We start from the raw sequence: 12366 nt of genomic DNA on the forward strand, positions 1-12366 counted from the left end.
AAATGTGCCACTTGTAATAACAGTGTTGATTCATGTTTTTCTCGGTGACTGCAACTACTAATTAGTTAAGTGGTTTTTGGTTGGCCTGCATTTGCTGCAGATTATTATTACCCCTGAAAAAATGTCAAGGTTAGAGATGTTTCTGGCCATTTAGTGCTGCTTTATGAATTTGAATATTAACGTAATAAGAACTTCGGACAGACTTAGGAAGTAATACATTTTTGTATTTAATTTGGAGAGAAAATTTTCCCCTGAGTTTAATCATAATTGCAGGTTAATTAAGCTTAAATGAAGCAAAAGTAATCTCTCTTTGTGTTATGTGAGCCCAGTGCTTTTTGCCTAACTTGGTTGGGTTTCACATTTGGGTGCCCTTAATTTTTCTTTTTTAAGCCAAACAAATGTCAATAAGTATACATGTCTACAGTTAAGTTTGAAATTCTGAACATTTTCTTTTAACTAGAAATATGGGTGAGAGGAGTTGGCATTTTTCTTACTTGATCTTCAGAGTATAATTCAAGTTCTAAATTATTTTATACCTTTGAATCTCACTTATATAAACCAGCTAACAAAAAGTCTGAAAATTGCTATTTTTGAAACATTGGTTAAATATCAAGTAAAATTTTATTTTTCTTTTGATCTTCCTGACAGTCTGTGATGTAAGAAGCAATTTATTAGCATCTACTTTCATCATCACATAGTACATAAATCTCGTTGCTATACTTTTTTGCCCTGGAGTTTCTTAAATACTTTGTCAGTAATAAAGACTACTGTTGAAATACTTAACTTAGTTAAGCTGCCATGTTGTTATTCCAGATATGAGATCAACGTAAGATTTATTTTTAAACATTTCTCTTTAGCTAATTTTCCTTAGTAGGCGCATGGGTTACATCCTGCTAAGAAAAGGAAATCATGTTTGCCCCTTTTAATGTAAGAGAGGTTCTTTTGTTTAAATTAGCAGACATGTCTATGGTTATGTATACAGCTACATAGAAAAGGGACACTTAAAAAATCCTCAATAGCTTTCTCAAAATGTGTGTAATAGCGATAAAAGATCTTCGTTGTCTTCGTTTTTCTTTCTACATTCAAATATTAGCTAAGATTTAATGAGGGCAGCGTCTTAAACACTTTTTTTTCATGATAGCTAAAGGTCTGGCTAGCTAAAGAATTGCAGTATTCTTAATCATGGGACAAGATGTGTGGGCTTCTGGAATAGCTGACTAATCTCTGAATGCTGAGACTTTTTCCCCCTCATTCCTAGTTTCTCACATGGTTATAGAGGAAGTGAATTTTATGCAGAACCATCTTGAAATAGAGAAGACTTGTCGAGAAAGTGCTGAAGCTTTGGCAACAAAGGTGAGACATTTCAAATAAAGGAATTCTACCTGAGCTTTTAAATTTCAACTTGCTTTTCCAAACAGTGGCCTCTATCCTTTTCTGCTTTTCTAGTTCTCTAATCAGTTGTCTGCTCTCATGATCCTCATCAGAGGTCTCAGAATCCTGGAATATGATTATGTAAATATCTGTCTTAATGCAAAGATTATTTTGATTGTAAAAAAAATAAGTATTTGTGTGTGTGTATTTCAGCATTTGTGGTTTTTGCCTGTGAAAATGGTCCCAGAGTGGTCTGTTGAACTCGACTTTCCAAATGTCTGTGCATTTGGTTAAAATGCTAACCAGGTTTGAAACTAACCTAGAGTGACATGAAAGAGCAATGAGTGTTTCCTGTTTGAATCAGATGAAAAAGTCAGCCTCAGACCTTACAGTTCAGGTGATTATTTTTGAGAGCAAAGTGAGGGCCTGCTAAGGGTGACCTCCAGTGCTCCACTGATTGCTTCTAGCTGATGAATTTACCAAGTGTGTAATTTTCTATATTCTGTCTCATCAGAAGTACATTATTTTTATAGAATGTTTTTAATCTCTGTCTTATGTATTTTGGGTTGGGTAAAATGCATCTGAACCACTTCATCAGAAAATGGATTACAGCAATTTTCAGCCAAATTTCATTAGTGATGCTGGTTTTGTTTCTTTCCCCTCCCCCGCATCACCTACATCCAGAGTATTTCTTTGGATGCAACTGAAATTCTGTAGATCAATAAGTCAGTCAGTTTAATTTGTATGCATTAGCAGTGTGCTTGCTAGAGGTATTTGCTTAATTGTTTGCATAACAGCACTACATTAGAATTCATAAGATATGCAGGCAGAAGCTAACTAAGAATATAAGCATGTGTATATAGCTTCTTTTCTGTTATTTGTCTGAAGAATATATAGCAATAGAGGCCATTGCTTTAAAAGCAACGATAACATGGGTGCTCTCATATCATTTCTATTCTCTATACCACTAGAGTTCACTGGTTGATAATACTGTTGGAATTCTCTTTTCATTTCCTTTACTTTGGGACCAAGTAGAAAAAATGTATTCAGAGCATACTAGCTGTTCTGAATCTTGTAGTGGCTAAGGATAGTTTCTGTATTTTTCTCTTGTTATTAACAAGTATTCCTGTTGCAATAGGACATCCAAAGTGAGAGCACTGACTACCTCTCAGGACTGGCAGTTTATGGAAAAACTGGTTATGGAAAAAGTGGTTTGGGAGGCAGTATGTACAGGTTTTATTCCTAATTGTATAATTTTGGACATATGTGACTTTGGCCAAGTTAATTCTGTTCCTTGGACTGCCATTGTCTCATCTTAAATGACAGGATGAACTAGAATTAGGACTAAAGTGAGAATGGGACAGACTTTCTTTCTTTATGATGACTTTAATCATTGGTCCCCTTAAAAATTATTTTATTGCTATTCCCCCCTTTTTTATTTAACAGTTGATTTTGAGCAAGAGAATTCACCTCTCTAACCTGCAATTATCATGTCATAATTGTCAGGGTAGACTAGGGTTGATTTCTTAAGAATACCCCAGACCCACTGATTCTGGGAGTATGGCCCAGGCATGTGAATGTTGAAAAAGCTGCCAGGTGACTGTTATATTCATCCCTGCTTATGAACCGGTGTGTTACTAATCTTAGGGTCATTTTTACAATTTAGTATTGACAATAGGACCCTTAACTTATAGTTTGTCTTCTATTCTTTAAGAAGCCCTTTTGAAAATGGACTTACAGTTTGTTTTTGAGGATACGGTGTGAACTCAGGAACTTTAGACTAAAAAACCAAAAAAACCCTATTCAATTAAACACTGTAGATGTGCTCATTGGATGTGGAAGATACTACAGCTTTGAATGCAAAGTTTGGAAACTTCATTATATGTGTGATCAATAAATGAAAGTAGCACATCCTGATTTAAGTATTAATTGTCATTTTTGGAAGTAGTTTTCATTTTCTAAAAAGCAGAGTTTCTGTAAATTCTTATTTTTCTAAAGTGTTTGCTCTCAAATTAATGACAAATGGAATGTTTAATTCTTATGATACAATTTTTTTTAACATCTTTATTGGAGTAGAATTGCTTTACAATGTTGTGTTAGTTTCTGCTGTATAACAAAGTGAATCAGCTATATGTATACATATATCCCCATATCCCTTCCCTCTTGCGTCTCCCTCCCACCCTCCTTATCCCACCCCTCTAGGCGGTCACAAAGCAGGAGCTGATCTCCCTGTGCTATGCAGCTGCTTCCCACTAGCTATCTATTTTACATACGGTACTGTATATATGTTAATGCTACTCTCTCACTTCGTCCCAGCTTACCCTTCCCCCTCCCCTTGTCAAGTCCATTCTCTGTGTCTGCGTCTTTATTCCTGTCCTGCCCCTAAGTTCATGAGAACCTTTTTTTTTTTTGAGTCCATATATATGTGTTAGCATACGGTATTTGTTTTTCTCTTTCTGACTTCACTTTGTATGACAGACTCTAGGTCCATCCACCTCACTACAAATAACTCAATTTCGTTTCTTTTTATGGCTGAGTAATATTCCATTGTATGTGCCACATCTTTATCCATTCATCTGTCGATGGACGCTTAGGTTGCTTCCATATCCTGGCTGTTGTAGTGGGATTGCTGGGTCATATGGTAGTTCTGTTTTCAGTTTTTTAAGGAACCTCCATACTGTTCTCCATAGTGGCTGTATCAATTTACATTCCCACCAACAGTGCAAGAGGGTTCCATTTTCTCCACACCCTCTCCAGGATTTATTGTTTGTAGATTTTTTTGATGATGGCCATTTTGACCGATGTGAGGTGATACCTCATTGTAGTTTTGATTTGCATTTCTCTAATGATTAGTGATGTTGAGGATTCTTTCATGTGTTTGTTGGCAAGCTGTATATCTTCTTTGGAGAAATGTCTGTTTAGGTCTTCTGCCCATTTTTGGATTGGGTTGTTTTTTTTTTTTGATATTGAGCTGTATGAGCTGCGTGTGTATTTTGGAGATGAATGCTTTGTCAGTTGCTTCATTTGCAAATATTTTCTCCCATTCTGAGGGTTGTCTTTTTGTTTTGTTTATGGTTTCCTTTGCTGTGCAAAAGCTTTTAAGTTTCATTAGGTCCCATTTGTTTATTTTTGTTTTTATTTCCATTTCTCTAGGAGGTGGGTCAGAAATACAATTTGACTGCATTATTTCCTTAAAAGCAAGTGTGGATGCTTTCCTTTGCTAAAATGTGAAAGTTAAACTGATAATTATAGACCAGTTATTTAAATCATATGATCCAAGTCTGTTTAACTTGCTTATTTTGTATCTTTAAATATTCATTAAACTGTGCTCAATATAAAAACCCTATTTAAATTTGAATATAGTGTAAGATTCTGTTACTGTAGGGTTACGAAAGATTTATTTTTGCCTTGTAACTAATAAGGATTCTAAAACCCAAGTAGCATGCCGTTAACCTATATAACTTGATGAATAATAACTGCAGTGAAATTTCTCAGCCCAAATTTGTGAATTCAGAGTTCCCAAAAATTTCCACTTAGTATGGTTATAAGTTTTAATGTGTATGTCTTATATTTCTTCTTTCAGAATGTGAAAATACTGTTTTAGAGAAGACTTTTGCAATTTTGTTTGGCTTTTTTCTTGAGATAGTAACTTTGTTGAATAGAGTAATTGTATTACAGCCAAATAGTAGCTGGTAGACTTTGGTGCCTGGCTTGACAGAGGCATTAAAACTTTTGAGGGCAGAACTGTTAACTGTTAGGTTATTAAATATTACTTCGATGGTGGCCTGGGGAGCACCAGATGGGAAAAATTAGTATTTTCAGTTTTTCATGAGAATCCTGGGGGAAGAAACATTGTATAGATGAATACCTTGGTTGAAGAAAACTAGCTGATAAATGACTTCCAGAGGAAAATTAGACACACAAACTAAACCTCTTTTGTTACTAATAGCTAATATTTGCTGAATTTTTACTGTACGTCAGTCACTATATTAAATGCTTTATATATATCTCATTTAATCTTCATATTATGGGATAGAGACTATTTTTATCCTTAGTTAGCTGATGAGAAAACTGACACTGAAAGATTAGATTATTCTAGAGGCAGAGACAGAATTTGATTGCAGCGCTGAGTTCTTAACTCTGCTATACTAATTTTATAGAAATGCATACTCAAGTACTGCATTCCTCTATGTCAATTATCTGTAGTATTGGTGTACATTAGAATCACCTGGGAAGCCCTGAAAAAGTGCTATGCTGGGCTCTACTGCCAGAGATTTTGGTCTGGTGAGGGCCTGCATGTTGGGAGTTTTTTTTTTTTTAAACTCTCCAGATGGTAATGTGCAGGGTTGGGAACCCTTTGTTTAAATATTAGGAGGCAGAATTACAAACTAAGTCTTGAGTTTTTTCACTTGAGATTTTCTTAAATTGTTCTTTTCTCCTTGCATTCAGAAAAGATGTCATCATTTGAGAATTGATGATGGTCCTTGAGCGTCTATTGCCATGTTCTAGTATTCATGGTTCAAAGAACCCACAACAATGTTTACTTGAATTTTCCATCTGAAGGAAGAGGGATTGGGAAATCATGGGTCTTATATCTTATCCCTGATCCTCTAATATAATATGGAGAGCTAGAAGCTGGAGCTATGGGCTGGGAACTGGGAATAAAGGTCTGTGTCTGATTCCTTGAATAGATCTCACCAGCCTTCCCAGGAAGAATCTGTGGAGTGGTTCATAGCCATTTCTAAGTGATTCTCCCTGATTCCCCAGAGAGGTCAGGGAATGCTCTAGGGAATGCTCTTGTGTTCCAGACCACGCTACTCGGGGTATATTTAGTTTCCATATTATTGGGGTAAGAATCAGATCTCCCAAATTGAATGGGCTGGGCTTTCCGTGAGAGAAACCCTGAAGGGTCCTAATCATGATCACAAATGAAGGACCAAAGCCAGACAAATACCATACTAAACATCTTATTCTGGCATAAGGTTTACAGCAGTGAAGGGCATTTAGCTTTCCAGTGAATTGTTTCTGTCTGTGTTTATTTCCAATGTCAGTTATTAAATTAAGAACTTGTCTTGATGGCCAACGGCCCTTAGTAAATGCAAACCCATTTCTGTATCTTATATTTTATACTAGAGAAATCAATATACGAAATACTTTCTACTCAAATAAGAGCAGACCTTTTATATTTTAGTCTTGTGAAGAGAACACATAAGCAAAACCATATTTTCCTTCTGTGGACTTTGGATCAACTTTAGTCTTCGTGTGTGCCTTGTACTAACATTTATGTGCACATAAACACAGGAGCTGAAGAAGGTAATAATTGATAACCAACTCATTTTTACATCAGGGGATAACAAATACATTAATGAATTAGGATTCCTTTATCTGCAGTGAATTAGATAGAGATAATAGAAACGTATCTTGAACTTTCTTCTATCGTGTATTATTAGAACTCTATGTACAGATAGGAACACATTTTGAACTAATTTAAGCAAGAAAAGGAAAGAAAAGTAGGAATTTGTTCAGAGGGATATTGGAGAATCCCATAGAATCCATGAGCTAGGAGCGTTTTAGGAATGGACTGGAACCCTGTGGCAAAACCCTGTGTCTGTTGCTTTTCTCTATCTCTCCTACACAGTGGCTCCATTTTGGCTTTGCTGTGGACTGCCTTTCTCTATTCCTCAATTCAGTAGTGTAATGTGGTTGCCAGTAGCTACTGTATATCCAGACACATGGAAAGGAATTCATCTCTCCGTTCCAGTCTCCAAATTTCTAGAGAAGGGATCTAATTGACCAAGCTTGGATTATGTGCCTAATTCCTGGACTAATTATTATAGCTATGGCCAAAGTGGTAGGTTGTGCTTTGGGAGAACTTGGCTGTTCCCATAGAAATCATTTGGAACAGTGAAGAGGAGTGTCAGTGTCCAGAAAACAGAGAGTGCCAGGCAAACACACATTTCAAAGATGTTCACAGCACAGCATCAAACAAAAGATTTGCTTGAAAGAGTCTTAAGACTTTTAATGACTGTGAATAAATTGAAATTTTATTTAATCTATACTGCTGTTTCATCTTAATTCTTCTTGTATTTATCAGTTATAACTAGCATTTTCACATGCTGCTGGCTATAAGGCATAGGTCTTACTTAATGTTTAATATTAAAAAGTATAAAAAACCTTATTTAATGACTCTTCTAATTGTTACTTCTCGCTGTGAATGTTGATGAATGTGCAAGACAAAAATACACTTAATTTGTCTATTGTTTAAAAATCCACGGCACTCATTTTTTTTTAACATCGTTATTGGAGTATAATTGCTTTACAGTGGTGTGTTAGTTTCTGCTTTATAACAAAGTGAATCAGCTATACGTATACATATATCCCCATATCTCTAACCTCTTACGTCTCCTTCCCACCCTCCCTATCCCACCCCTCTAGGTGGCAAGACACTCATTTGACTGCTGTTAAAATAACTGTCTTTATATTTGCCTTAGCTAAATAAAGAAAATAAAGCATTGAAAAGAATCAGCATGTTATACATGGCCAAGCTGGGGCCAGATGTAATAACTGAAGAGATCAACATTGATGATGAAGATTCAACCATGGACCCTGAGGGTGCTGCCGAGACTTGTGTCTCAGTACAGTGTCAGAAGCAAATCAAGGGTAGGATCCCTGGCTTAATTATTGAGCATGTTTTTGACTCCTGTTAGGATAATGCTTCTGAACCCTGGTTGCACATTAGAATTACATGATAATTTCAAAAAATATTGATGCCTGGTTCCTACTTTGGAAAAAATTCTGATTATTTGTCACAGGGGGTGGCCTGGTTGAGAATCATGATGGATGTATAGCTTTATGAGTACTTTCTTGTTTGGGATTAGGCACTTTTGAAAGCATTGTCTTGACAGAAGCAGTCAGTTTGCCTATAAACTTCTAAAGGATAGGACTGTGTATTAAGATATTTTTGTTAAATGAAAGTAAGAATGAATAAAAATATATTTAGCCGACACCACCTGTTAGTCTGGTTCTCTGTTGGAATCTTTGGGGAAGATACCTCCCCAGATTGCTTAGTCTCTGCCCTCCAAGAACTTCCCATATGATTCAGGCAGTGAGCTAAAAGCAGTATGTAGTATTAAGCAACTGTGGTGGTCCCCAAGTAGTGCTGTAAGGCAAGATCACATGATACATCTATTAAATACACATTAACTTTATTAATAAATAAATACACACACACACACACACACACCCCCCTATATATTGTTAAGGATGTCGGAAAACAGTTTGGGGCTCAGTAACTATTGGAGCATTTTAACTTACTGTACCTGTCAAGCAATACTTGTTTGCTTGTTTGGTAGATAAAACTTCAGCAAGAAGTATAAAGAAGAAAGTAAAAAGAAAGCCATCTTAACCTGACTTTCTACCCCCTAACTTAAGACAAAATCATATTTATGTTGGTAGGAAGGGAGAGGAAGTTTAAAGGCTTTCCTTTTGTTTGTATTTCTCCCTTCTGTTAGGTCTTGAATGGTATGGTCTCTTGTTCTTCTTTGAGATTAGCCAGCCAGTGAAGAAAGTGGTTTTAAAGTAAGTCTCTAATGGGGCTTCCCTGGTGGCACAGTGGTTGAGAGTCCGTCCGCCTGCCAGTGCAGGGGACACGGGTTCGTGCCCCGGTCTGGAAAGATCCCACATGCCGTGGAGCGGCTGGGCCCATGAGCCATGGCCGCTGAGCCTGCGCGTCCGGAGCCTGTGCTCTGCCACAACAGTGAGAGGCCCGCGTACCGCAAAAAAAAAAAGTCTCTGAGAACCCTTCAATTAAGCTGGGTTCATGTAAAAAGTTTGATTTAACTTATAAATAAATAACCACAGAGCAGGTTTCTAACTATCCTTGGAGAAGGGTAAGAAATTAAAAGCACTTAAAAGCTAAGTGGCAAAAGTATGGGGGCCTGGGTATAAATTTAAGTACTCTGTGCTAATCCATGTTTTTTTTTAACATTTGAGTGGTAGAAGTAACTTTAGCACCAGAAGTTTTTGCACTTATAGTTGCTAGTATTTTCACTCTAGTAATACAGTTTTCATTAAATCTCAATAATATGAAATATGAAGTAAATTAAGAAACAAAACACCAACACCCTGGAGAGAAAATTATTAGAATTAACCCTTTTTCAAATAGGTTTTATTTTGAGTCAGTTCAAATAATGTTTAAGGGCTGTAAATTGGCAGCAAGTCAAGATTTTTTTCTTTAAATCAAAATCTCCAAATTATTAGCTGCCCAATTTGTTTGTATTGCATGGTGACAAAAGCCCATGGCCATTATAAAATAAAAGAGAAATTAGTACAGTGCCTTAATTTGTTTTGCTGAAAGCTTAAAAAAATTCTGCTTCTAAAATGCCAGATAGTTTCCTAGAATACAGGTTTGATATATTGCAGAGAAAACATGATCTAGTATATTTGACATAGTGAGCGTGCCTGATACAAAATTTTAGAAGCATAGCTATATGTGGTGGGGGGTGGGGGGAGAAGTGATATTTCCATTGCCTTTTGCTACTCCATTTTCCTTTTAATTGTGGAATAACTTTGACCATAAGCTGCACATGGATTGGCATTTTCAATTCTTCTGACAAGATTGGTTTCTTCGTTTAAAACGAAGGCTTTTTTTTTTCTTATTTTTTTCTTTAAAAATGCAGAACTTCGAGATCAAATTATATCTGTTCAGGAGGAAAAGAAGATATTAGCCATTGAACTGGAAAACCTCAAGAGCAAACTTGTAGAAGTAATTGAAGAAGTATGTATCTTAGGCCCGAAAGGCAAGACCTTTAGTCTTTTAAGGTGTTTGGGGACAGGCTAAGTCAAAAACTTGCTGTTGGAAGCTAATTTCTGACATGCGAACCATGTACCAATTTTAATCTTCTCTTGTCCCCACTATTTCAGGCATACAAAAAGGTATAGAAAATAAGATCATGAACATTCATGTACCCACTGTCTAGCTCAAGAAATAAAATAGTAAAATAACATTGAAGTGTTTCCTATTGTCCCTTATGTTTCACTGTGAGGCAGATTTGTGACAGTGATATCTGCATTTAAGTCATACACTTTGTTGCTGCTGGTGAAGAATGATTTTTCTTCTCTGGTGGAGGGCTGACTCAGCTGGGAAAGGCTATGCCCCTCTGTACCTCCAACACAAGCATATATGATAGATGGTAGAATGGGTTCAAGTGGGTATTTGGAGAATCTTTTTATTTTCCTTTTGAATTGTCTTTAAGAGCAGGAGCACATAATTAGCCTTCTTTCCATGAGGCTTCAAGGATCTGCCTTTGCAGTCTCGGTTTAACTTTTATCAGTGGTTCTCAGAGTGTGTAGCCCAAGGCTTCCCAACTGATGTGTATAGCACCTTGATATCCTTCAGATGGCTTACAGGTATGCCAGGGTATTGACCCCTTCAGTGAGCAGCCTCTTTCAGTTACCCCAGTTCCCATACACATATTCTTAAGGGCCATAATGTGAAAAAGGTTGGAAAGCAGTGACCACCAACCTCCCAGCCCCAGTTGCTTTTACTTATTGTGGCAATAAGTGTGAGTGGGAAGAAGGATGATGACATTCTAGAAGCGTTGAACAGTGTATACCAGTTACTAATTTAAATCAAAAACAACAATATAGCTTATACTAAAGGAAACCAGTTCACAGACCATCTGGAAGTGCTGATGGATTCAGGGTCCCTTTCAGGGACCATTACCTTAGCTTGTTTCTTGAGTATAACCATAGGAGAGAAAGAAAGACATTTTGATGCATTCCAATCCTCAATTATAATCATTTATTGATGATTCTCTCCCCTCCCACTTAAAGGTGTTATTGGAAGCTATTTCAGAAGTCATTTTTATTGTGACTATTTCAGACATCTGAAAAGTGTAAAAAACAAAATAATGAACCTCCATATGCCTACTATGTAGTTCAATACACGAAACATTAGCATAGTATTGAAACCCGTGTGCATCTCTCCCTAACTGCATTCTCCTCACTCCCTGTACTGTTTCCTTAAACAACCATTATTCTGAACTTGTTTTTTATCATTTCAATGCATATATTTACATTTTTACTACAATACCTAGTATTTTGAGTGTTTTTAACTATATAAACCTGCTTTTTTAATTCAACATAATGCTTTTGAGATTTATCCACTTGGTACATGTAACTTTACATTCTTTTTTTTAAAACTATGCTATGATATTCTCTTTTCCTATTGGTAGATGCCAAAAATTATTTCAGAAATTTAAGTTTTGTGGAGGGGGGGAGATTTTCATATGTATTTTGTTTAAGCCAAAAGTCAAAGTTCAAAGTCTTTTTTATTTAAAAAATTTATGTATGTTTTACTTAAGCCAAATGTCATCAGAGTTTAAAATGAATACCAAAATTGAATATTGGCTCTCTGATTAAATGATTCAAGTATTTTCTGGGTGCAGTCTAATTGGATTTTTGCATTAAAAGTGTCAATCATTTACACTGGATGGCTAGAACACTGCCATATTTAGGGACCAATGCCAGTACTATTTGGAATATGTAAAGAAGTTCCAGATGTACATCCTAAATTAAATAGTTACTTTGAGGCTTTAAAAACATTTTAATAGAAGCCTAGCACAGTGAAGCCAATTACTGCTTTAATGTAACATCGTGTTGAAAGTTGAACAGCAATTTAAGTATCACACATCATCATATATCATGTTTTACAATTTTGGATGTTTTCTGCCCTCAAAATATCACATTTTTAGGTAAATAAAGTTAAACAAGAAAAAGATGTTTTAAATTCGGAAGTTCTTGAACAGAGAAAAGTCTTAGAAAAATGCAATAGAGGTATGTATTTCCAGTCTTTTTCCTCAAATATATATGTAATTTATTTTGTTTATATGTATTTTGTGTTGTTTTATACTCTGGTGTCTAAAGATTCTTGTAGCAAAAATCTTCTATATTGTGTTTTCCTAACTTCTAGCAATGAGTCTCTCTCATTCCTGC

At 36.0% G+C, this 12366-nt stretch overlaps 1 protein-coding gene across 6 annotated transcripts in view; it reads left to right on the forward strand.

The window, feature by feature from the left end:
* SHTN1 (shootin 1) overlaps positions 1 to 12366 on the forward strand; it is a 116924-nt gene that overhangs the window by 43787 nt on the left and 60771 nt on the right. For all 6 annotated transcript variants that reach the window (XM_007469595.1, XM_007469596.1, XM_007469591.1 and 3 more), the window contains 4 exons: positions 1259 to 1353; positions 7863 to 8031; positions 10050 to 10147; positions 12126 to 12207. In XM_007469595.1, the coding sequence (XP_007469657.1) occupies positions 1267 to 1353; positions 7863 to 8031; positions 10050 to 10147; positions 12126 to 12207 (436 nt within the window). In that variant the 5' untranslated portion in view covers positions 1259 to 1266. The remainder of the gene's footprint in view (positions 1 to 1258; positions 1354 to 7862; positions 8032 to 10049; positions 10148 to 12125; positions 12208 to 12366) is intronic.

This window comes from Lipotes vexillifer, unplaced genomic scaffold (genome assembly GCF_000442215.2).
Source record: "Lipotes vexillifer unplaced genomic scaffold, Lipotes_vexillifer_v1.1 scaffold240, whole genome shotgun sequence".
NCBI lineage: Eukaryota > Metazoa > Chordata > Mammalia > Artiodactyla > Lipotidae > Lipotes > Lipotes vexillifer.